Raw genomic sequence first — 27,052 nt, 5'->3', positions numbered from 1 at the left:
ATCTGGAAAAATCAGACTTCTGCAAGCTGGAAGCTTTTTAGAGCACATCCAATTTATTTTCTTTACCTTCTTGCACATCTCAGTTTTTATTTTCAGAAGATTCACTTTCAGACATTCTTCCACCTGCCCAGTCTGCTCCTGAGCTGCTGCTTCTTCTGCACACAAGCTGGAAATCTATTTTGAAAGAGGTGTTTTAACATAAGTAGTTCACGACAATCATCCTTGCCTTGTAGCACTTTTATATCTCAATATGTTAGTTCATCACAGGGTGCAGCTGAAGAATACATGATGAGATTCCTTCCCCCCCAAAATCCCCAAAGCCAAATGCAGCCTGGCTCATGCAATATGCATAACCCTTTGAAAGCCAGCAGCAAGAAGTCAATATCACTGTACTGAGGAGGAGGGCAGGGAAGAAAACAGCATGGAAAGAATGTGCAAGTATGAAGTAAGTAACACTTGAAGCATGACCAACTCTGTTACCAAAAGTGAAAACTCAAAAAGCCCGACTGTATTCCAGTTAAGGCTGACAAGACCAGAGAGCTGACTTCTTTTTGACAACTGGAAAGAAGTATTTTTCCATCGTCACAAGTACTGATAAGATCCCAGATGAAATAATTAACTTCATATTAGCACTGCACAGGAAACTGCAACTCTTGAGCACTGGACAAAAGTCACAGCACAGAACCTGACTAGCTAGAAGCAGCTCAAAGGGATTTTTTGTTTTACTTATTAGGAGAGCATGTTCTGAGAAACAAAACCTTGTTACACGAAGGGAGCTTTCATTCTGAAAAAGCAGCTATGGAGTTACTCTCCTACCTCATCAGAACAATGCATCTGAAGCTGGGGATCCAGCCGATAATCAAGGGCTGATTCCTGGATTATCACTCGAATTTGGTCCTCGCAGTCTGGAGAGAGACGCTGTTTGGAGGAGAAAGTCATTAACTCACTCAATGACCTTTGGAAATCAACCACCCTGTACATTAACCTGTATTCTATAATATTTCTATAGGAACATAAAAAAATCCCTTTAGCTGCTATATACATTGAACACACCACAAGCCAAAATTTGATTTGTTATTCCATGACTGTTGATCAGCACAATCTGCACATTTTCTCTTTTGCAGGCACCAGTTCTACTCACCTGGTCTGCATATTTCAACTTCAGGCATGAGATGACTTGACCTTCCAACTCTGTATCATCCTTGGCCCTATTCAGGATATTTTGGCAGAATTTTGGTATGTCTGCTTTGCATGCCTTCCTGAGCACGGGGTTTAAGCGGTAATCTAACCAGGAGAGATGACAGTACTTCATTAGAGCACACATCTCTTCAGATTACAGAGCATAATACTCCGAAAGAGATGGGATAGAAATTTCCTGGATGACATTACAGCATCAAGGAACATAATTTTTAGGGAAAACAGTATTTTTTCATAACAGAATTTCAAATTGTGAGGTAAGAGCTTCAGGAATAAGAAGGATTCAACAACACATGCTGACCCTCAAGAACTTGACTAAGGTCAGTGTGTACACAGAAAACACTAAAGGAGAATTAAACAAAACTGACACTCTTCCAGCCATGCAGAACACCTCAGGCAAGCAAGTTCTGGTTTTATTTCAGAAGAAGATACCTGTGTTCTGTGTAATCTGGCGCTTGGTAATCATCTGCTTGCATTTAGGATCCATCACTTCACTGTTCTTGTTTTGTTTCAAGCACTGTAACATGTTTTTTGAATCCGCCTCTGGACAAAACCGCTACAAAAAAATCCCCAAAACCCAACAAGCTGCATCACTAAAAGCACTTGAAAAAACAAAACCCAAACCCAACCACCAGCTTCCGATTCATGGAAGGGAATAATCACCTGCCTAACAGAAAGGTACAGAGCCACCCTGCCTAGCTCCAACATCTCAGTGCTACTCTCTGAATTGGCCATGGGCATTAATGTCTCTGCTTATGGACTGAGCACTGAGCTGTACAGTCCTGACTGGCCTTATCAAAAGCAAATTGCCTTTATTTTCTATTCTTAAGAAACAGTACACTTAGAAAGAAATACCCACCAAATTAGGTCTTATACTTAACTACTTTTGTTCCCATTTATTTTAGAAACTAAAAAACTAATCTTTTAAGTCTATGGACATACTGCTCTCCTGTGTAAATGCTGCTTGGACAATGCAACAGTAAAGACTTTATTAGTACCACTCAGAGCAAACTAAGACCACACACAAGGAGAAAGCAGAGAAGAGCTCATTACAATAATTAGCCCATTCCCACATTGAATCAGATAGTCAAAAGCGAACCAGCTTTCCCAAAATTCAGACCAAGGTAATAATTTTTTTTGTTAGAAACTAATTCTCTGGGTGTAAGATAAGGCTTTTGAATCTTCAAATCCTCACTATTCTGATGAGATCACAGATCTTTTTTTAAAAAATGTGTCCAAACTGGAGAGCAAACAACTCTCAGGATGTTCTTCATCAGCCAAAATATGGAGTCACTGCATACAGGCCACAAATACTAGTGTTCCAGGGCCTGGAATTCTGGCTACCATGAAAGAGTGTCTTAAATGAACATATGAATCATATATGTCATATATGAACAGCAGTTCGCTGCTGCTTTCTACATGGTGCCACTTCCAGCTTTCATTTCTAATTTGAAGTTATACAGCATTTTGCCTGCCATATCAGTTTGATAAAAGTCTTTGTGCACCAGGTCAGGAGTGAACTGAAGATTTTACTCTTCTCTGTAACCATAATTTCTTCATCCTTGCTAAAAGCCAATCCAAATCCAAACTGACTGGATGAAAATTGTATTAGGAGCCTCAGCACAGTTTCCCTCATCAATTCTGCTGGCAGTTGGGAAGACAAATTTATTAGTGCATAGGCTTTGATCAGGAAGTTGAAAAAGAAGAGCCCTGAAGAAACCTCAGCCTGATTCAGAGTTAAGAAACAGATTACTTTGCAAAAATGCAATCATATTTCTGAAAAAAAGAGCACAGCAATGTTGTAACAAGCCTTTATGGGAAGCTCAAAGCTGATAGAGCTCTTATATCCCAGCTCACTCTCTTAAATGAGCACACTACCATTACCTTGATCATCTGCTTGCAGACCCTCATGAGTGTGTAGTCCAGTTCAGGGTCCATCATTTCTGTCTCCTGCAGTTTAAACACCTTCTGGTGGCACCGTGTACTCAATTGCTTCTTGATTTCTTTCAGGCATTCAATAATCTACAACACAATATTGCAGGCATAATGGACACACTGTTGATATAATTCTGTCATACACAGCCATGTGATCCCCTAATGACCACCTTCATTTCATTTGGGCAGTTAAGTTCCCAATGCCTAGATTTTAACAAAGTCATTACCAATGCTTATTTCCAGGACTTGCTTTAAGCTCATCTTTTCTCACAAAGACTTAATGAGATGAAGAGGGTCTCTTGGACTTATTCCAGAACCACAAATCTCATCCTGCAGACATTATGCCTAAAAAATCTTTAGCAACATTTGCAGTAAACAGCTGCTAATAGCTTGACTCCAGCATAAACTGAAGAATGAAGGGCTCACAGCATTGCATTCACCCAGTATTAATGCTAGTTGGGCCAGTGGAAAAGAAAGAAATTAACATTCCAAAGTACTACCAAAATATTTGACTGATATCAAAATGAAAATCTCAAGCTGCACTTACACAGGCAAAAGTGTTCTTGAAAAGTTTTCTGAAATGAAAGTACAAATTAAATTGTAAATTATTAATAAATTCCATTACCTGAGCATTGCCATAGGGCACGTTCTGGCAGTAATTTTTGATGTCACTTTTACAAGCCTCATACAGTTCTGGTTCAAGTCTGATATCCTCAGTCTGCAGGAAAAATTACAACATAAGCCTTAAAGTAGGACTTGAGACTATTTCACTTTTTTAACCTCTTAACTGAAGACCTCTACTCACAAAAAGTAAGCAACCCTCACAACAGGCATTGAGTTTCTTTGAATATAAGGATCTTGGGTGTGAGAAGTGGTGTTAGGAAATCAACTTTGGAATTCCCTGCCGCAATCCCTCAGCTTTTTAGACTGAAGAAAGAATTTAAATCAAATTATAGAGCTAGCAAGTTATTTCCAATGCCTCTCCTAAAAGGGCATCATCACAACTGTCCAAGACAACTAAAATCTTTCCACATGAAAACTAAAGGACATATTAACAGCCACCCAACTAGCAGGTGATCTGGAGGATGTGAATGAAGTTTCCTGGTTTTGGTGGTGCCCAACATCCGAATTCTTCCACACAAAGGCAAGAGTGATGCCTCTCCCGATATGGACCTACTTAAGGTGAAGCTTTGACACTTAAACAGTATCCACAGGACAAAGACCTTAAGAGTTTATTACTGCAGGCACTGCAGTGGGAAGTTGAGAGGCAGCTTTGCCTACCAGAACAAACACTACTCCTATTTATCCATTGAGCAACTTGAAGCAGCTGGAGTCGAGTTGCTTCATCTGTGCTTGTTTCCTCAGTCTGTAAAATGGAGCTTTTGTTCTCTCCTAGAGGATGTTAAGGACATCAGAATGTGTAGCACGTTGCTGTCTAACACTAAACATAATCACTTCTAGCTGAAATTCCAATGACCATTTAGCTTGCCTTAGCCCTTCATGAGACTATATTTAAGGCATTAAAGCAGACAATCAGTACTTTTACCATGAAGGGCAATTGAGCCCTTGTAAGGAAAGGGGAAAAAATAAATAAGATACATCTTACAAACAAGCTTCCTTTTTCCCCCCACCAAAGGTAGACAAAATAGGAAGCTTTAATGGAAGGACATTACTACAAGAGTGGGGAGGACAAGAGTTTCAGGCATGTTTACCATCTCCAGCTCCTCAACACGCAGCTGTTTGCGGCACTTCAGAGAGACCCTGTGCTCCTTGGCATCCTGCAAAGTATCATTGCGCACAGTTGTGCTCAGACAGATCACCACATCCACCCTGCAAAAAAGAAAACAGCTTCTTATTCATACACCCTTCACCAAGAGCAGCCAAGTTTGATATTGGATTACCACACCAGAGAAATTGACTCCAATAATCCAAGCACAGTATAAAATTCTTGTGCATCTGTGCTTACTTTGGGGTATAGGTCTATGTAGGGTAACTGTATCACAATAAAACCCTAAATCAGAGTCTACATCAGCAGACAGGAAGACATTCAAAATGCCACCAACCCCTCTGCCCAGCAAGACTTTGCTCTTAAATCATGTCAGCACTTTAGAAAAGCTTTGCTTTATCTCAGAAAAGATGATAGTGAATACCAACATAGCATTGCAAGCAATCCTTTTACACTATGGGAAGGGCATTTACCTCATAAAATGCAAATAGTCTTGCTATCCACAAACAGGACTGACCTTGTGTGTAATTTAGCCTAACACTATTGCAGGAGGACATTAAAAAAAAATCCCTTAGACTGCAGTGAATAAACCAGATAAAACAAGTGGGATATTCTCCCTTCCCAGATCAGCAACTAGAATAAAAGTAGTCTGCCTCTTAGAAGACAATAAATCTAGTAAGGATATAAGACATTCTGGGACATGCAATCCACTAATTGTAATAATTAGCTAATTTCACAGCAAGGAAAATAAAGAGGACAGGCTTCTATCCAGGAGCAAAGCACAAGTAATTTTAAGAGGCAGGCCTCTACCTTAAGCATCTGCAGAACACAGTCACCAAGGGAACACATACAAACTAATTAGCCTTTAAAGGAAGTTTTCAGTCCTATCATGAAATACCCTGTCACTTAATTACATATTTATACAACCAGACTGCTGTTTGGGCAGGCACTGCATACTTTTTTTTGATGTTGGGGCACAGTTTCAGCACATCCTCCTTGCAAGCCATTTTGAACTTGTACGAAAACCTAAAATCTTTCATTTGAACCTGCAAGAGAGAAATGAGGAGAAAAACAACTTCAGTCATCCAGAGTTTAAAAAAAAAAAAAAAAAAGGCAAAGTGCTAGCCAAAAGAACACTTGCTGAATCACACAATTAGCACATACTTTTGTTCAAACTTAGTAACATGGAAGCAAGGAGAATGCTGCACTGCTGAAGAAGTTGGGACGCTGTCTACTGAATGCACAGAAGGAAGGAAGGGCTGAAAAGAAATCATCTCCAGAAGTGACCATTTATGACCAGGCATGGAAATACAACTGTCTGAATTCACAAGAGCTCTTTAAATACAGTGAAAAATCAATTTCAAAGAAGGAGCTAATTTCATAATTAGCTAATTCCCAGCAATACCCTGAAAGAACAGAACAGGCTTCCACTGATAGCAGAAAAAAGCATAGCTCACCAGTTGGAAATGGGTAACACCAATTGCACATTTTTCATTCATTTCCTTCTGGTGTTTGTTCTGTATTAGACACTCCATCAGGTCCCCAGAATCAATCTGGTTATCTGCAACCTCCTGAAGAAGAGATGAAAGGCATAAAAATAAACTGCTTTTACAAGTCATGGGTTTTATACTTCCAGTTCCACTCTCCATGGTGAGCTCACTATTAACTGATCACCCTCGAGTTGCACCACACAACTCCAGCACACAGCTATGTTTAGACAGTTCAGAAAGGAACCATCTCAGAAACATACACACTTCAGACTCAGGAGAACACACTGCAAAGACTCAGTGCTTACATGACATATTATAATTAGGTGCCTTCACTGCTCTTTCACTACTCAACCCTACACCAGTGAAGTTATTTCAGCAGTGCTGAGCAGCTGCACAGAGTACAGAGTACATGGTTAGACATGCCTCCATGTAAAGGAGAAGGAAAAAAAGTCTAGTATTTAACTCACTGTAAAGAGTGATTTTTGCCAACTACAGAGCAATTTTCATTTTCAAACTAACTTTTATGCTAGGGCCCTGACAACAGCAGAAACATTAGGTAGAACCAAGAACTTATATTTCAGGGTGATATTTTAATTGAAGACTTTTGGAAATGATTACCTCTGATTTTACTTTTGAGGTGTAGCAAGAACTAATACTAAGCCTCTCTAACCTTTCCCACAGAGTTTTTCCTCAAAGATATTCACACCATTAGGGTGTACTCACATGACAGAATGTCTGGATAATGGGCTCACATGCTCTCATCAGCAAGGCTTCAATTTGAATGTCCTGCAGAAAAGACAGTTTTTCATTTTCACAGTGAACGCACAAGACACAGACTCTGGAAAAAACCTGTGATAACAACTCAAACTCAACCCAGTTCACAGGGTTTTGAAAAACGCAATCCAAAGAGCTTTGCCCTTTAGCTCTGGAAATCCTGGGGTTCACTCTTGCCAACATGGCAAATGCAGACAAGCCTTCCAGCTTAAGGGAAAAGCCTGGGCTCCACAGAAACTCCTGGCTTGGATAATTCAGTCATTCTCCTCCAAGAGAATGGAAACCAAGTGCTAGAGCATTAGACATCACCTTGCACCTAGGCAGGAGTTGAAGGTTTGAAATAGTTCTGAGAAAACTAAGTTTCTAACCACTGGAAGGGAACTTTCCCTAGGGCGCAGTGTAAATTTTAAGAGATATGGGGAACAGTCTGGGTCCTAACAGTCAAATATGCAGCTTCATAAAAGAAGTAAAGCTGCCAAAGTCAGTCAAAACCCCTGCTGATGTACGTGGTGGTTACTGCTTGCCAAATTTTTATGGCTGGGAGGGAAGCTGCAATACAGTACTAAAAACTACTTGCAAGCAAGACCAAAATCTCAAGTCCCATGACATATCTTGTGTTAAAGTTAACTGGGTTCCTGTGCAAATCTTAGTTTTAGTACTGTAAGTGACCTTTAAAGCAGGAGATATGCCATCAACAGCCTAAAATCCTGAACTGTTGTTCATTTCTCTTCCTCAAGAACCTCCAGGAAAACTTCCACTGTATGGGGTAAAAAGGATGTATTTTGATGCCAGATCCTAGCTGCATTTCTACAGCTCCTCTAACCTCAGGTTTCTTCATCATTATTAAAATGGCATGCTTAACTAGACATGCTCATCTATTCCATTTACCCCAGGCTGAAATCCACTCACCTCAGATTCCAGCTCAGTGAGGTTTCCCACTATGTCTCTGCAATCAGACACCAAGTCATCAAGATGGTCCTGAAGGCATTCCAGCTCCTACAGAAAGAGACATTTTCGTGTGTGATCCAAGAACCCAACTTGAAATTCTGGGCTTAAAACATTGTTACACCTGTGAAACTGCCCTCCTTTTTGTAAAGTCCTAAATCTCATTTAATCCCACTCCTCTACTAGCATTCCCAGAACACACGCACATAGTAATGACTGAAAATGTTGGTCTAGGATGTCACCTTACCACTTATTCTCAAAAGCTGCATGATGTGCTTTCACTTCTGGAATATCCCATTTAATCTGCCCTTTCCATAACCTTAAAGAGAGGTTAGTTACCCAGCCTACGATGGGCACTTCAGAAAGACAGTGGTGGATACAGAATCTGCTGCAGAATGGTCCCTTCACTACAGCCCTCCAGGCACAGCAGTCTAACACAGAGGTATCTGCTGAAACTTTTTAAAGTAGCTGCAGATGTTAGTTCAGTTCTGTATAAACACAGAAAGCATGTTGGTATTGGCCAAATGAAAATGGGATAAAGTTTACGTGAGAAATATCAAGCTTGTAATAGAATATTATAAATAAGAGGTTGAGGGGAGGTAGGGTTGCTTCTTTAAAGCCCTTTTTGCAAAATATCCCCTTCTCCCTTCTCATTCCACCTGCATCTGAACATGCAAAGTGTTTTTGCACCACCTGTCTCAGTCTGGTGCAGATTGTGCTTCAAACTGCACTAATTTTTAACATATTCTCCACTATTAAGAGGCAGCAACACATCCTTTTATATCCCTTTTATGTCTTTCCCAACCATCCAGCTTTGCAAACAAAGCAGCAATGATATTGTGTACAGTACCTGCCCTGTCTCTGTTTTTTCACTGCACCACTTCCCCAAGTCAATCATGCACTTGTCCTGGAGGGCTGGGTCCAGCTTCACATCCATGGCTCGCTGATGGAGGATTCTCTGCACCTCTGCTCTACATTCTCGTGATAGCTGCAAAGAGAACAGGGGGTGTTTGGCATATGGGGTCCCTAAATCCACACAGGGCAAACAGGTTGCTGTCAGGTAAGGTTCTGAGAGTGACCACAAATGCCATCATCAATCCCAGACGGCACAGAAGTCCTGCACTGCTCAGCACAGGCCTGCCAGGGCCCCCACAAGAGCTGAGGGCTCCAAAAAAGCTTGGAGCTAGATGCTCCTCTCATTCCACTAACTCAAATTTTGTATTTTTAAAACTCTACTTTTAGAGGGGTATGAAATGTTTTATGAAAGAGATGTCAGATCAGTTCCCCAGGCTATCTGCTACACCTTCACTCAAGGCTACAGACCAACTGTGGAGAAGAAAGTCAAAATAGCTCATGCCCTTAATACCAAATGAGAAGCCCAGAATAAGGCAACATAGTCCAGCTGTAATTTCTGCTCAGCAATCCCCACTGCAGCACATCAGAGTCAGCACTTGCAAGACAGGAAGAAACAAACTGTAGGAAACCAAGGCATACTGGTGTGGTGCTCATCTGACCTAAAATGCAGCAGTTGAAGCTTAAAGCTTCATACATTTAAAAATCCAAACCACTGGAAGTTACCTTGCATTCTGTCAACAGCACTGGAAACAAATACAGGTCTAACTTCCCATGGGTTTTCTTCCAAGACTAAATTTCAAAATGACAGCTGTTCCCTTAGCCTACTTTCCAAAAGAAAAACACATTTAAAAACCTTTTCTCTCTCTGATAGATTATTTTCAGGGTGGCTATTGATTTCTTTGGTCAGCACTAATATAAAATGGAATGAAAAAGTCTCAACTCAGCAGACTAAGAAACTGCATTAAAAAAATTATTCCTAAAAGAGATGCTTTCAATCAATACTTGACCTCTGCCACAAAAGACCTTCTAAATCAAGCTGTGGAAATTAATTTTTAATCTGGGCCATTGTGTAAATCCATCAACTCCTAGGGACTGTGTACACTACAATGCCAAAAGAAATGGAACTGAGTACCCAGGTGCTTTCATCTGAGTGCCCTGCTAAAGGCACGAGAGGGCAGCAAACTTGAAAAGAGCAGCTCTCAACCACAAATGTGATTATGGTGGATCTCCAGACTGCAGGGCAGCAAGTCAGACCCCCACTGTCGTCTTCAAAGACAGCATAAGCACATTTACCAGTACAGCATGCTCCAAAGAACTGGAAGGATGTATTATATCAATAGGAAGAATTTAACAGAATATAATTTGAAGCTGGGCAAAAATCAAAACTTAAGTAGCAATAGCCAAGAAAAGCTGATCTTGAAACCCCTTTTTGCATAAAACCAATTTTGCATCTATGCTGGTTATCTGCAAGGAATCACATTCCTCTTTGGAAAGACATGAGGGAGGACTTGTACGGGGTTTGAACAGAAATGTAAGTTGGTGTCAGGACACAGTTCTCTCCATGGGCTTGTGACGTGGGTCAATCATCCTGCTGGGCCTACTCTGCCTCACCAGAACAACCACCTAGACCTTCAGGGCACCCTTGAGGAGGAGTTGGGCACCCAAAGGGGTGCAACTACCACCTACAGTAAATGATTTAAAGTAGCTTGTCTGAGTTCTGGCAGTTTTAGCATTGCGTGTCAAACTTCCAAACAGGTGTGCAACCCTTCTACCACAGATCAACAAGCAACAAGCTGTCCATTAGCACTCACCCTCCTTCCCTGCTCCTCTGTGCGATATGCATGCCTGTACAAGCAGGAGAAAACAGCTCCTGGAGGCATCAGCTCACTGGTCTCATTCCAGCCATGGGTATGGCAGAGGCGGGAGGCATCCCCCTGACACTTGCGGTAAAGGACTGTGTCCAATCTGCAAACAAAGCAGTTAGCACTGGCACTTCATTCAAACATGGAACGTTCTTCATATCCCAAAATGCTCTGGAGGCAGAAAATCCACTTCAAGTTTCAGGCACCACCAGGACACCATGCAGCAGCAGTGTCTAACCAACTGAACCAACAGGTGGCCTTAACTCAATTCAGAATCAACTCCCTAAGTAACACCAAAATATTTAATTAAAGATCAAATTTTCAACACTTCCTGAAGCACCTCCCATTTTCTTCTGCAGTATGCCAGCCAAATGCTGACAGATGAGAAAAGAAATCATCTCCTTGATGCCCTGAAGCAGTAGAAAGGCAGGTACATACCACATTTTGCTTGTGTAATATCTTACACTTTGTACCGATGCCATTCTGAAACACCATTTCCATAAAAATCGGAGTTGGATTGATTCTGTCTGCCCTGGATTTGAGCCAACTGCAAACTCAGTGGCCCCTGCTTTGCATGTAAGTGCAGATCTCTTATGATGATGTCTAATTACATGAAAGATAAATGAGATATTGCCAATCTTCCAAAATGGAACTTCATGTTTATAAAACACTATAGGAAAAAAATATCAAATGATTTCAGTGGACACAATTATATAGATAATGATAAAGGTATCAACAAAACCCCTTCTACTCTGTGCATCTGTCTGAGGCACACAGTCAGTGCAACAGATTCATAAGCCAGTTCTGGGGAACAGTGGATAAACAAAGATAAGCAAATGCTGCCCAGCCTGCATTATGAATTAGAATTATTCTTACTCCCAGGAAAATGCAAATAATCAGTCTTCCTTCTTCCAATCATTTAAGTTTGACTCAAACAATGAATTACCTGCTGGAAACAGTACAGGCAGGAGACCCAGCAATGAAGATAAACAGGAAGGGGGGGGGAAATTAAGTATTCTTGTCTACCTATGGAGATAATTATTCAGATGACTAAATGAACAAAAAGCCTTAAACTCCCTTCTCCATAAAGCCCTATCTTTAAAAGCAGAAGGTTCACAGAGCACATCAGCTCTCAGCTACTGGTAATGCTGTCCATAAATACATGACTTGCTCTGAGTCAAGATTTTCTTAACATTTGATTTGAACATACCTTGCAGTAATCAAAACCCAGGATTTCTTGCCTTACACTCTTTGTGGCCACTGAGAACAATTATTCAATTTCTTGCAGCAACCCCATTTAATGTACTCTATTTCCTCACCTCTCAATCTTCTTTAGAAGACAAGCCAAACACTTATTCTTTCCTCACTGGTCACGTTTATCAAATTTATTCTCTCCTCATCCTAACCAACCCTGACACAAGGGGCTTTATATGTATTTAAAACAAAGCACTGCCATCTCTGTATGAGAAAGATGGAAAAGTAGTGCTCTGAAGGGTATTACATCTGCTCTACAGGCTGCAATCACACTTAGAGAATTTGAAAAAAGGCAGAAATGGAGGCAGGAAGCTTCTCTCAGAGCGAGTCTTTGTTATACTTAAAAACTTTGTTTCCTTAAGTTCCCTATTGTAGCACTTGGAGTAGATACAACTGGCTGCCACCTGCAGAGAAAGTGACCTTTGACTTCAATATGGTCAGACAGAATTCTTTATTTAAAGATGCAACGAATTTTAGAGTTCAAACTTGAGAACATTTTAAGACTGCATCACCTCTAAAAGAGAACCCGATTTAAGCGGCATCACACCTTTTCTAAGAAGCTTTTGCTTTTAGTGTTCTACACAAGCATTAACACCCTACTGACCTAGAATACTTGAAAGGTCCTCTTCTGAACAACCACAAGCAATACTGTTTTACAAGGAACTGCTAATGCATACGAACACTTAATACAAACAACAAGAGAAGATAAATTTTGTTTTACAGTACTCACTTCCAGTCACGAGATATAAAATACTGGAGCTCCAGGAGCCTATGCTCACAGTCTTCTACCATTTTCTCAGTATACAAGTGCTCCATCAGGCAAGACAGAATCCTGCAAACAAGAAAGTCAGGCCACAGACTGTAAAAATCATGCTGAGCTTCCCTGTAACAGCCGGTGTTGCCAAATCAGTCGGCCAGTGAACCATAGATAAGATGTTGAAACTCAGTGAAGATCTTTTTCTTCCTTCAAAAAGATTACATCTAAAATAAGTGTATACCAGATTTGTATTTGTTGTGTTCCATTGTTTTAGTTATCTCAGCAAGTCTGATATACAACAAAATCATAAGGAAAAATCTGGCCCAGGGGAGAATACATTATCAGACCTGAAGACAAAGGAGACACCCATCTCTGCAGTATGGGTTTGCTTATCTGGCCTTTCCAGGTTTGTCAGTGTGTGATATTGCTTGAGACTTACTTGGTTAGAGAAATTAGCACATCAAATGTTACAGCCTTAAGTCTAAGTGCCTGTGAAAGCTTCATCTTTCACCAGTGCTAAACCAGTCCTATAAAGGACTGCTTTTACAGCAAGAATGGAGACATCTCAGTGCAGCTCTGTACGATTGGTCCGGAGTAACTAGTCTGGATAGGTTTTAGTGTCCCTACTGGTCAGCCACACAATCTTCAGGGATGCCCAAGAGGAAAAAAAGCCCCAGTTCTGACTGAGAGGCACCTACATGGGGTCTCCAGACCGTATGTGCTTGCAGGCTGTCTGTATCACCGACTCGCAGGCCTCGTTCAGCGCGCGGTCAATGCGATAATCGGCACCGGGGTCTGTTTCCTGAATCAGGGTTTGAAGCTGAAGAAAGGAATTGTGGACAGGAAAACAAATGTTAAAGACATAAACCACTTACAATCTCTCACTGTGGTAATTCTATGCCAGTAACAACACCATGATGTATGAACTCTGCTCTGCAGTGTTTTATTTAAAGAGCTTGTGCTGCCAACTCCAGCACTGCTGGACCCTAATTATCATTATGAAGTAGCCCAGGAACATTGTATGAGAACAGTTTCACACTGAAGGTCAGCCATGAACTTGGACTACTTACATACCAATTTACAGAGCAGGAGAGGTAAAATTTGATTTGCCTACTGTATTTTTGATCTGTCTTAAGCTTCAATGGTAGCCTCATTCCGTAAGGCTGACAATACCAAACACACAAATTTTTTGTATTTTCATGAATACTATTTTTTTTAGTGTGTCTGTGTGTGTGTCTAAAGCATAAAATAAATCCAGGACACTGTGTTTTAACTACTCAGGAGAAGCCATAGCATAATTGAAAGACGAAAACAAAAATATTCCAAAGATTTAGAGACCAGGTATGCCAACCCAAAGCTGATATCCCAGCATTCCCTTTTTGACTTCTAAGCTGGAGAAAAACAATTATCTTATTAATAAGGAAACATCACTTAGCATATTTAGCACTATGTTACAAAATCAAATGTGGACATAGTCCATACCATGTGAACGTTGATTTGGGAGGTGTCTGCTGGGCCCGGGGAAGAGAATTTGGGTAAATCTCAGTTTTGGGACAAGGGTAGCTTCTGGACCTTAACTCAGCCAAGGATCCCCATGCCCTATTTCATTTTCCATCAAGCTGTAGATTTCCAAAGACTGATGGAAGGCAGACTGGTATCATTATTTGGTAGGCGAATATTTTCAGCTGACAAATTTGAAGGGGGGAAAAAAAGAGAGGTTGCTGAGAAGGGAACTGCACACCAACATCAAATGGTCTCTATGCTCTTAACATCTTGACACTTAATTAATGATTTTTGTCACTGGCCCTCAGCCCAACTAAATCAAAAGCACAGTTACAATTTTATCCTCCACCTTTCAAAGTCTGCACCTAAACACCAGGAAACTCTCAGGGGCAAAGCCCTAACATCACAAAACACAGGCAAGAAAAAAGCATCAGAGAACTGGAGAAAATACAAGCTAGCACTATTTATCCAATAGGAAACTTGCAGTCATGAGGAGAGACCACAGATTGCCTGGGAGGAAAACAGGATTTCCTGCAACTTGCTCTTAATTATGCCCAGCCTCAGCTTCTAAGGGATGCAGGCAGCTGAGAAGAGCACTATTTATAAAAAATTCTTGGGATGTTTATTATTATTATTATTATTATTATTATTATTATTATTATTATTATTATTATTATTAAAATAAATCTATACATCTCTGACAGTGGTCAAACAGAACCTTAAGGTCAAACCTTAACTGGATGTGTGCTTTAGAGACTTTGTAAGAGTCACTGCAAGAGGAAGAAGAATATTATGGTTTTGCTGGTGCAGAAACTCACACAGCCTGCATGGATGGGGAATACCCTGTGTGTAAACTTCTGGGATTACTGCAAGTCAGGTGACTTACATATCAGAAAGATGGGTGAATAGAATCTCAAACCCAACACTTTCTTACACACGCAGATAAAACAAACTGGCCAGAGCATTATGTTGGCAGGATTCTCTCTCAGGTTTCAGTTAATTGGTATTTTTGTTGTTATCAAGTGGAAGAGGCCAAAGCACACCAGGTACAACAGCTCAGAAGCATTGAAGCACCTCCTTATCCCTCCACCCTGTTCTGGGCACTACTGCAGAACTCCTGACCTTAATTCTCAACCATATGCATGATGTGCAGCACCAAGCCAGCTGCCCTGACTGCAGGGAAGAAGGAATAATTTGGCACCAGTGATAGAAGTGAAGGTTGTATAGGATTTTTCCTCCCTTGCACAACAAACCCTTAGAGCTGAAAAGCAGCTGAATAAACTTTACAATGCTCTGAACTTTTATCCTGGGCATGGAACTAAATTTACAATGAACTACCAATTTAACAGCTTAGAAGTTGGAAGAAAGAAATATATGCCCTTTAAGCAGGGATTGGAGTTTTATACACTCAAAGGTCTGAACCGAAAAAACCCCAAAGGTAAGAGCAGGGCAACATAGAAGCCACATATTTGAAAAATGATTTATCAAGAGCTCTAAGATAAAATATTGCTTCCACCAAGCAACACCAGAGATGCTAGACCCTGCCAGTGCAGCTGCAGACCTTTGAAGGGCTGATGCTCACAATTAAGTGACACTATCTCCTATCTGATGACTTACCACAGCACACACACCCTCCCTGTGGGCAGGATCCTTTATGAGACGCAGCACACACCATGGGGGCTCTCTTTCTAACTTCAAAACTTGAAAACTTACAGAAAGTCATTGTTCCTCTACCAATCACAGAGCTTTAGCATTTTGGCAAGTTCACTACTCAAACTGAGACTAAACCCCCACACAGCTCTGACGTTTGGGTCTAGATGTGTTTCCTGCACAACAGCAGCTAGGTGTGAGCACAGACTCCCACATGCAAGATCACTCTAGCTGAGGTGTCTCACAAGAAATGGAACTTCTCAAATTAAAATACTGGGGTTTGAGAATGTCTAACACTGCATTTTGTTCAAAATTTTAAATACAAATAATCACTCATAATCCACCTGCAGGAAAAGGTACTAGTCAATGCTCTTGCAGGAAAATGAAATGGATGTTCTTTGGCTGTGTTTTGTTGTTTTAGAATTCTTTATATTGTTTCTGGCAGATGGGCTAATGTCTTCCTCTCACAGGGCAAGCAGAATCAGAGCAAACCTTCACAGACAGGACAGGAAGTAAAACCAGATCCAAAATAGATGTTTCCCCTTCCAGTTGCCTCTGGCAAACTTTCTAGGCAGGTGTGTCTGGTCATAGAGCTTCTACAAGGAAGAATTTCAGGATAATGCCTGTTGCTTTGAGTAAGCCAAGAAATCAAGGTGCTGTATACTATTATCTAGTGATACTGCTAAAAGCACAAGGATGTGAGTTTTTGCCTCTATAGAAAAGACAACATCTGGAGATGGACACAAAGCACTGCAGCAAGCTCTGCTGGGACCATCCCAGAGCACCTGCGCTGTTTTCCTCTCTTTCTGCAAGTGAAAATGTAGGGGCACCACAGACAACTGCTCCACCATCAAGAGCCACACCAGAACCACACACTAAAGGTGCTCTCTAGGTACCCAAAAAGAACTGAAATGGCCCCAGCTTACTCTGAAGAATGGATCTCTAACTTCCCTTATTCAGGGCTTGCCATATGGGCCAACCTCATGTGACAAGCAGTTGAAGCCTCTAGCCCAAGCTGCACAGTATCTGTAAGAGTTTCACACAATATTCTCTTCCTTGCAAAGATAAGTTATCTACTTTAAAGGTAAAAGCAGAAAGCTCATTCTAACACATTAAGTCAAAACACAACAAAGCCACTGACAGCTGAGACAACCCTTACCATTCAAATACAAAAATTAAGAACAATAAATTATTTAGTACTTCAAAAGTTGTAGGCAGCCATATAGTAGTACTGTGTCAGTCTTCAGAAACTCAGAACATTGGAATGTTTATCCTGTTCTTGCAATCATCTATTTCCTCTTGCCCATAAAAATCCAGACAAGCTAGATGTAGGTATAAAATCAACACTTAATTTGCTTTCTCATGTCCTTTGCCCAGAGAACAAAACACATTTAACTTGAAGGAGACTCGTGGACAATCCTATTTACTATTGCATCAACTTACTCTAAAAAAATAAAAGCAGTAGTTTAAGTATAAGAGAACTAAAAAACCTCCAAACTTGCCGTAAATTTCTAAAGATATTTTTCTCTGAAAGTTTGAAATGCCATATCACTTTTGGGGGCCTCCTGTTTTGACTTATTCTGAACATGCATGTCATGATCTAAAAGTCATTCCCAATATTAACTGATCTTATGAATATTTGTAAATAATGAAATTCTGAAGCAGCAGTTTCAATTGCATATTTAAACAGAAACAAATATTCAGTTTTTCACACAAAGGCTGCAAAGCTTAAGTCATGCACTACAGATCCCTGCAAGAATGACTCAAACTGTACAGCTGCTGCACCAGTACACCTGGTATTTATGCAGAAATAAGCCTCATCACAAAAGCACCCTATGACTTAGAAAAACTGGCAGAATTTGAGGCTTAAGTTTTAAGCTACATTTAAAACAAAAATGTACAGAACAGTGGCTCTGTTTATTAAAAGAAGTCAAGAGCACACATCTCCCCAAATTCCAACATCAGCACTAACACTCGCTTGCCATTTTTATCATTGCAGTCACTTTTTTGGGCTCATGGATCATTAAAACCAAAACCAAGTATTAAGTACAAAAATGTAATTTCATATTAAAAAGGCACTAATGAGTTTGAACAAAAATTAAATTGTTTTCAATTTAAAGAAATTATAAGCACGATGTCTTTGGGCTAAAATGGAGTTAAAAAAAGGCAAAAGGAAATATCCTATTTTACAGAAGTAGTTTGGAGGAAAATGGCATTTCCTTCAGTGGCTGCAAGTACATCAACACGCAGCAGTCTGCTGTACCTCCCTGTCCCTGAAGTTCCATTTCCATCATTAAAGCTGAATGAAATAGCAAAAGTAAAACTGAGTGGGAAGGCGCTTTGAAAGGTTTTGTGCATTTCCAAGGACAGGGCATAGGGGGGAAAGGGAAGGAGAGGGAGAAAAGGGAAGGACAATGTTTTAGAACTATAAAAGGCAAGTTTCCTTATACTTTGCACCCAGGATAGAATTCCATTACTTCAAAGCTGGTGGAGAAGAACTACAGAAGATCCAATAAAAAACCCAGGGCACAACAATCCAAAATGTATTTTTCTGAGGGGAAAAACACCACCCTTACCCTTGCTACACACCAAGTTCTCAGCACGGCAATTACACAACTGCTTCCAGCACTCAGTGGCACCCAGCAGAGCCAGGCTGACTTCAGCAGAACCTTCATCACAAGGCATAACGCTGGTAGAAATCAGTGCTGTTACCAACCGAGCAGAGTGTCAGTGAAGTGATAAAAGGCTCCTTACTGCCTGCTGACAGTTGAGGCCCACGTTGCCCTTCTCGCCGCGGACGACCTTCATCAGGCAGTGCAGGGTGCGGCCCTTGCGGTGCAGGCCTGAGCAGTGGTGCTCGATCTCCCCGCGGCAGCTCAGGATGATTTCCGGGCTCAGAGAGAAGTCTTCCATCAGCATGCGCCGGTAGTCCAGCATCTCCCCCTGGCACTCGCTGCTCACTTGTCGACCTGAGCCAAGAGAAGATGATGTGATTTAGTAGCAATGCTTAGCAGAGCCCTTCTTGACCTGTGCTACCAGTGTGTTGGAAGAGCGGGGACAATGTCCACACTCTGAACAACACCAGACTAAGACAAATGTGCTGGACCATTCGTGCTGGGGAATAAACCAGTGGTTGTGGTAGCTCCTGTCATTTCAGCAACCCTGTAAAATATAGCCAATCTATGGATTTTAGACAGGTTTTTAAAAAAAGAATGCCTGAAAGGAGAATCTGATTTTGGATTTCACATTACAGGAGTGGCTTCTGAAGAACAGCTGAAAGCACTCATGGACCTGCAGTTCTGTAGCGCAAGTCAGCTTTTCCCCACATGCTCAAGGGCTCCTTTTTTCACAGAAGTCACCTTTGGTAGGCTCACCAGCTTGGTATGTAACTGGGAGAGCAATTTGTTTGGACAGCAGGTTAAACATTTTCTCCAATGAAAAGGTTCTCTAGGGCAATAGTACATGAATGCTCAGGAAGACAAAACTCAGACTTAAACGAGAGCACATATGGAGTGTCCAACAAACCACTGCAGCTGCAGAGAAATCTTGCTGTAGTAAATGCTTAGATCTGCTATAAGCTTTCCTGCAGTCCCCATCACAACCTATTTATATGTGCACAACATACCATGGAACAGAGGACACCCCAACAGGGGCTGCCAGGCGCTGTAACACATGTACATGGTGTGGAATAGTTAAGTGTTCCTCCTGGGCTATGCCTCATGCATGAGACATTGCAGAACCTGTTCTACCATAAAAATGAATAGCTGAACAGCAGTTTTCTGCATGCAATTCAGGAAACCACCTGCCCTACTGCAGGAAGAAGTGAAAAAAACCCCAAAAAACAACAACACCCCAAACCACAACTTTTCGACAAACAAGGCACATAATTTCCACATCAATCAGAAGCAATGAGTTATTCAAATTCACAAATGCAGACTGCTTATGGAATTACAGCAGCCTTTCCATCCCATGCCAGAGGCACTGCAGGATGCAGCCCTGCTGCTCACTCTGAAACCACCCAGCTGCATGCCAGGAGGGAAAACAAGCAGTTCTCCAGTGCAGATCTTGAGGCACACATTGTTTCATATTATGGCAATTTCACAGAGAACCTTTAGCATGGTCCAGATGCACTGAGGCTTCTAAAGCCTTTGGAGACAGCAGCTGATGTTAGGACACCTCCAGCTTACATTAACTTAAATGACCAAAAATAATATTCTCACCCTTACTTTCTTGTTATATAGGGAAAAACCAGTGTCAGAGAAAATAAGGCATTTACTCAAGCTACTGAACTGCAAGAAAAGACATTATTTACATCAGGCAGAGGACTTAGTATCCCTGGTTTTCCTTGAGTGAGGATAAACAGGTTCTCTATTCTGTGTTTTAACCTTGTAGCATATTTAATGCTTACTACACAATGGAGGAAAAGAGCTACTTGAATTCCCAGTGAATAGAAGGATTTGCAACTACACATCAGCAGTCCAAGTGGGATTTGCTATTTTGCATTTTAAACTTCTTGTCTGCACAAAAGGAGTCAGTGGCAGAGGGGTTTACTCAGCTTTTCTGATAATCAAAATAACAGTGATTAAAACACCATGATGAGGAAATTTGCCTTGGAAACAAAGTTTGGAAAGAGGAGAAGGGGACTGTAAATACACATTGAAGCTGAAGGTCCCTGAATTTAAAATCAAGGTCCCAGCAAGTTTTGAACTGCACTCACCTCTGTGCACAGCAGACTCTAAGCACATGAGCAGATAGGAGAGCCGGGCTTCCCGCGAGCGGGGCAGGTTCTCCACGTTGCAGCGGTATTTCTTCAGGTCGCTCTTACAGGACTTGGCCAGCGAGTAACTGACTTTGTAGTCCTGGGCAATGAGCTTCTGGCGGGTCGTCAGCGCATCACGACACTGCAGGAGACACATTGGGGTGGTGGAATGAGCTTCTGTGCTGGGGGCAGAGAGCTGGACCTGCTGCTGTCAAGTTTTCAAGTTGCATCTCAGAAAACAACTGATGCTTTAAATTCATGCATTTAAGCTGGACTGCAGCTAAATTTCATTTGTCTCACAGAAACCACACAGTTAACAATGCACACAGAGGTCAACAGATCAGGGGTTTCAAAGGGAGCAGCTCTCTGCAGAGCAGTTCTCAGAACTGCACATTCATCCAGCTTTTTGTGAAGTGTGTGACTCATTCATGGTAACTAGGAGCAGTTGCTGACATTTATCCCAGCTGTGGTACATGCTCACCCCATGCCCTCAAGAAATAACTTTTTCTGGTTGCATTTACAAAATAATGTGTTTCTTGGATTTGTTCCGCAAGGCGTTGAGCAGATGATAGCAGATAAAAGTCTAAGCGTGGGAATTTCTAGCCATTTTCCACAACTGATGAGGTTCACAAGGATGCACTGTGGCCAAACCTGAACCCAGCAGCTGCAAGAACAACCCTCTAAATTTCAACCAAAAGAGGACCTGTAAAAACACTGCTACACTTCATAGCTTTTGGTTTAAATTATGTGAAAATTAAATCTGAGGGCAACCAATAACTCAGAACAGCTCAAGCAAATTCGTCCATTCCCAGCCCACTTGAAAGGAACGAAAACAGTGAATATGTAGAATAGATGAAAGAGGGAGCAATCTTGGCACAAGGAACAGGAAAGTCCTAGAACCTGCTCCCCACTTTCTTACATCAGGTTTTTGACTTCACCCCCTTCTTCCCACACCTACTTGAGGACCTGGAAAGTCCTACTCCAAGATGTTCCCACTCCATCTTTCATGCTCCTGTGAAGTCCCAGAGCCTGGGAGGGGACAAATGTACAGCTCTGGACACAGGAAGATACAAGCTTGCAGATACCTCATCACCTGAAGTAGGAACTGGCTGGATACAGCCCAGGAGCCAGTCTTGGATGACACAAAGTAAGACACCCACCAGCAGCTATTGCTGGCTACATGTGTATGCAGCAGCCGGCAAGGAGGAACTCTTTGCTGGATAACAGCTTCTACAAAACCAGTGACTTTGCAGATGGCCAACCCTGGCAGCTACAAGAGTGAGAACTACATTCAGTGCTCCTTCTGCTCTGCAGACTGCGTCCTCAGAGCATCCACCCCTCTCTCTCTCTCTCTATGAAGTCATCTGCTGCAGCTTGGTGTAACTTCTCTACATCTTACATTCATACCTCAGTCAGCTGATCATGGAAAACACCCTCCAAAATCTACCAGTGTCCCTGTATAACTAAAGAGAGGTTAAGCAACAGCAGCGGTTCATTTCAGTAACACACTTCTACAAAATGGAGCTTTGTTTAAAGCCCTCAGACATCACTTGTTCAGATTTGAATTTGTTAATTGGAACCAAGCTGTCAGACAGCTAATGCAATTAACAAAAAAGAAATTAGTCTGATCCCTTCAGCACTCTGAGTCAGGCTCCTTCAGCGAATCTTCTCTGAGGAGATCTTTACAGATACTCATCTTCACATCCTTCCCAACAGATTACAATTCCATATAATTCCAAACACTATGATGCTGCTTCCAAAAATCACCAAAGTCATTGCTGCCTTAACAAAGCAATGACTTAACCTACACCAATACCTTTTCAGAACTAGCTTTCCAGAACAACTTTTTTTTGCTCTTGTTGAAAACCACATCTTCAAGAAAACCAGAAGGAAAACTTCTGTTCAGGCACTGAACTGTGCATCCTTCCCACACAGAATGTGATGCCTGAAAACAGCCTTAAAAACACAAGTGAAAGAAACACAGCTTCTTTTTGTTTTTAATCTGTACAATTAGAAATCACCATTTATCCAAGGCTTACCCCAGCATGCTGTGACTGCTACTTTAAACAGTCAATCACAATGCTACCACTTGAGCTCTATGTCTTGCCTCTCCAAATTACCCACCCGAAAGCTTTGATTTATTTAAATCCTGTACTTGAAAGACTGGAACTTAAAACACAAAAATATCAAAGTAAAAGCATTTGTTAAACTAGCTGATTATCTGGCTAGGAAGATGACATTTTCCTTAACACTGGAAAAGAATAATGCAGCCAGGACTGAGGAGTGATCTGATGATTTCTGCAGTAAGGATTTGTCTCACCAGGATACTTACCTTCTCACTCATTGATTCTTCAAACTTGTGATTAAAGAGGCACTTGTATACTCGGCCTTCCCCAGCCTGAGTCTGTGAAACAGAACAGTAACAGTTACCCTTAAAGACAATACTTGTAACATTTAATAAGCAGGCTAAACTACACCTGAGGAGAATTTTCTTAAACTAATAATACATTCGAGTTAATATTTCAAATGACAGCAATAGCTTCTATGCAATAAAAATCCTTTAAATTTTATTGCATAAAAAAAAATCTGGTCATGCTCATCACCCTTTCAGTGTAACAATTCTCAGCAAATACAAGCTAACTGAGACTGAACAATGCAGCTCATGCTAGGCATAAAAAGTGTTGCAAGTACAGTCAGACCAGGCTCACAGCTGTAGAAAGGAGTGGTCACTCACCTCTGCCTTTCCCCCCCCCCACTCCCTGTCACACCAGTTCTCATGCCCCTTTAAACCACTTATGCCAAATCAGTTCATTAACCCATTGGGAATAATGTGTGTTTGTTGGGTGAATGAATTAATGCTGGAATTACTGCAAAATGACAGTTACAGGGTGTCTATTTTTAGTATTACACAATATCACTCAGGCTCCAGTCTACAGTTCCCTTCACTGCTCTTTCCAGAGAGGTTTTGGGTTTTTCTAATGGATTCCTGTAGAGAGAAAGAAAGAGGAAAGCACTCACATTTTCACAGAATCGCTCTCTGTCATCTCGGCATGCGAAGTAGAGATGCCGGTCCAGGTGGAAGTCATCAGAAGAGAGCTCAGCTACACGAAGAATGGCTTTCTTACACTGGTCAGAAACCTGGATTCGAGGGTCAGTCTCCTCTGCCTCTTTTACCAGGCCTTTTTCCAGGCATGCCACCACCTCTCCTTGAGAATGAGCATCCTATGGGAGAACAAGACACCTGTAACCAAGCTTTTACATAATCAAGTGAGCTGTGATTCTGGCTAAGTACCATATTAATTAAGCAACAAACTGTCTACATATAGACTTCCCAACATTCAGCCTAAACCCCATTTAAATTCAGAGGAGGCAATAATTAAGACCTGTACTAACCACACTTTATATATAACCATCCCACTGATGGTCACCATGAAATCCCCCCCTTCAATGCTCTGGGCTTGTTTTAATGTGACTTAATAAGATTATCACTACTTAGTCACACTGCTCAGAGCAGTTTACCAAAACAGCCAAATTATCTTTAATCTGACACAGCTTTCTTGGCACCATGGCAACAGCAAGGATCAGCATCACAATAAGAAAATGCCTGGGGAGAGAAAAAAATCATTGTTTTGCCATGCCAAGACAAGCCTTCAGTTTGGGGGGTGAAAATTTTGATGTAAAAAAGGCCACAAAGGAGCTTTGACCAATCTAGGCTTCTCAATTCCTCCACTAAGAGAATTAAAAATTGCAAAGCATTCAAGAGTAGACAGAAGTCTCTGAAAAAGCAGTTCTGGCCCAGTGCTGTGCATCACATCCACTGTCCTGCAGGCCTGGAGACAACCTTGGACTGTGAGTAGCAACTGCCAATAAACACAGAGAGCCTGTGCTTTGTTCAAAAGCCTGGAAGAGACAGGGCAAAACTCAGCAAAGCTCCATTTAGCTTCCCATATCCTCACTATGTGTTTAGAAAGAGAACCCTGCCCCCCTCCATACCTCTGCAGAAGTCTGGTTCCTCTAAAGGACTCTACTGGTACAAATTTCTGAGGGCTTCTAAAAGCTTTTCATGTGAAGGCCACCTTAATTTATGTTATTCTGTTTTGAGAGGATACTGCCACTAAACTTACACTGTCTGAGTATGCATCAAGGCATGCATGCTCATATTCAGCTGAATCACTCAGCCTGGCATTTGCAGTCACCATTTAGGAGCCATCCCTTCAGCTTGCTCTGTCAGGCAGATCATCCACTGCTGCTACAGGAGCATGAGTAAGAGAGCAGTCTCCAGAAAACATGCCCATGATACACAAAGCCACACAACTCTCTCCAATCTTTTTGTTCTGATGTATCTGCTTACACAGGCAGCCTTTAATTCCTGTCTTAGTTCTGCCACACTTAGAGCACAAGCAGAATTGGTTAATTACTTATTAACTTGTAAACACAACCCAGAATTATCATCAGTTTAAAAAGGCTAAAAGCAGTGTTCCCCCACAAGAAAAAAAAGAGAGCAGAAAACCTAAAACCCACACCTCCCAAAATTCCTTATTTTGGTTTGCTCCTTTGAATGAGAACTGGCCAATTCCATATGCTGTGTAAGTATCTTTGAAGAAATATAATTATATATCTACAGTCCCTTTAGGACTGATCCTCAAATCTGGATTCTGAGGAATAGTACTCAGAAGTAAGTTTGTCACATCACTTAAAATTGCCATTTATCCATAACCACGTCAAACACAAACACTGTTCTGCAAACTCTCATGGTCAGTCACAGGTAGTAACTACAGCTGAGATGTCAAGTGTGAATGACTGAAAACAACCATTTTAAGCTCCTGTGGCACATTTTTGCTCCTGCCTAAGTGAAGTTGCAGCTGGGAGGCAAGGCAGACCAAGGTTACTTTCACTCACCTGCAGCTTTCCCCTTGCAAGCTAGCAAGAAGGGCAGAAGGCAAGCTTTTCCTGCTAAGAAAATCAGAAGTTTCCTGGTTTATTGCAGTGTGGGTTTAGACTCCTGGTCAGAGTCATATTATATATGTAAGTAAACCTATTTTTAGTAGGAAATCTGGAAAGCAGGTTTCCATATGCTGGATGTTGAATGTTTGCTGTTACACTTGGGACAACATGAAATGGCTCATCTATTTCATTCCTTTGCTAATAGAGTTTTCATATTTGGCCAGATTATCCTGAAGTGCTGGTTACTCTGCTACCTTGGGTTAGAGCAATTTTAAAATATGTCAGACTCAATAAAAACACACACAAACAAACCCATCTGGCCCTTCTAACCCTAACCCTCTCCTCCAACCATCAAGCATTTACACACCTCCTTGTGGTGCCCTTAAGGTTCCAGTGCCCACATGACACTGTTTGGAAGATTTACTGGCCTAATCTGGGGTTCATTTTCAGGCAGATCAGGTCCCTGAAATGCTAGTGCTGACTAGTTAAGCAATTTTAAGGAGAGCCTGACTCTTCATTTCCTCAAAAGTGCAGGAAGACACCCACGCTACTGCCAAACAGAGCATGGGACTCTACAAACATGGTTAGAGAAATACCACTTCAAGCTTTAATTATAGGGTAACACCTACTGTATTTAATATTGTACAGTCTCTTATTGCAGACTGGAAGGGAAAACAAATGTGTGTACAGCTGCACTCAACCACCCTAAAGCAGCTGGCAATCAAGGCAATCAAAACTCCTGCCAAGGATGGCAGGACAACTTTGACACACATTGGTGGTACCTGCATCACCAACCAGCTCTCCACCTCAAGAGATGCCTGTTCCCACCTGCATTCCATGTGCCAACATTCCTGGGTGGTCACCTCAGCTTCAGAGGCACCAAAGTCATCCCACAGCATGAGCTCTCCCAGTCCTGCTCCAGCACCAGCTGCCTGGTATGTACAAGGGTGAAACACCTGCTGCAACTCTGCTGTGGAATCAATGCTAAAAACCATTTTCCTCTATCCAGGACCCATTCTCAGAAAACCTCCATTGCAGAGTTGAAAACCTCTAAGTTCACTCCAGAAGTCAGGACTCCCACAAAACTGTTGCCTGTTGACAAAATCTAGGCCTCATTTTTCTGAAGCAATACACTGAAATACAAGAGATGAAATCTAAAAACCACATGTGGTTCTTGGAATGTAGCTTTACCTCCACTATCAAGTGTTAAATGTAGGATTTTAACTGAAAGTTGCAAATATCTGTAAAACATACAAGATAATTATCTAGTCTGGAGAGCCCTGAAACTCTTCGTAGTTTTATGAAAGGATATACCTAGATCCACAAAAGATACAAGCAGCTTTCCAGTACTGACCCACAGCACTTTAAGCCACAGAGGAATGAAACTTAGTTCTAAATGTA

At 41.4% G+C, this 27,052-nt stretch overlaps 1 protein-coding gene across 1 annotated transcript in view; it reads right to left on the bottom strand.

The window, feature by feature from the left end:
• Positions 1-27,052, bottom strand: part of GLG1 (golgi glycoprotein 1) — an 82,758-nt gene that overhangs the window by 7,634 nt on the left and 48,072 nt on the right. Inside the window, exons 5-23 of the mRNA XM_030227526.2 lie at positions 23,726-23,929; positions 23,040-23,111; positions 20,666-20,849; positions 18,703-18,917; positions 13,494-13,615; positions 12,769-12,870; positions 10,734-10,887; positions 8,918-9,055; positions 8,032-8,118; positions 7,072-7,134; positions 6,316-6,429; positions 5,816-5,904; positions 4,845-4,962; positions 3,758-3,850; positions 3,082-3,219; positions 1,630-1,753; positions 1,142-1,284; positions 817-918; positions 67-174 (exon numbers count right to left, since the gene is read on the bottom strand). Coding sequence (XP_030083386.2) covers positions 67-174; positions 817-918; positions 1,142-1,284; positions 1,630-1,753; positions 3,082-3,219; positions 3,758-3,850; positions 4,845-4,962; positions 5,816-5,904; positions 6,316-6,429; positions 7,072-7,134; positions 8,032-8,118; positions 8,918-9,055; positions 10,734-10,887; positions 12,769-12,870; positions 13,494-13,615; positions 18,703-18,917; positions 20,666-20,849; positions 23,040-23,111; positions 23,726-23,929 — 2,370 coding nt within the window. The remainder of the gene's footprint in view (positions 1-66; positions 175-816; positions 919-1,141; positions 1,285-1,629; positions 1,754-3,081; positions 3,220-3,757; positions 3,851-4,844; positions 4,963-5,815; positions 5,905-6,315; positions 6,430-7,071; positions 7,135-8,031; positions 8,119-8,917; positions 9,056-10,733; positions 10,888-12,768; positions 12,871-13,493; positions 13,616-18,702; positions 18,918-20,665; positions 20,850-23,039; positions 23,112-23,725; positions 23,930-27,052) is intronic.

The sequence above is a fragment of the Serinus canaria genome, chromosome 11 (assembly GCF_022539315.1).
Source record: "Serinus canaria isolate serCan28SL12 chromosome 11, serCan2020, whole genome shotgun sequence".
NCBI classification, from domain to species: Eukaryota; Metazoa; Chordata; class Aves; order Passeriformes; family Fringillidae; genus Serinus; species Serinus canaria.
This window is presented reverse-complemented; position numbering and strand designations above follow the sequence as displayed.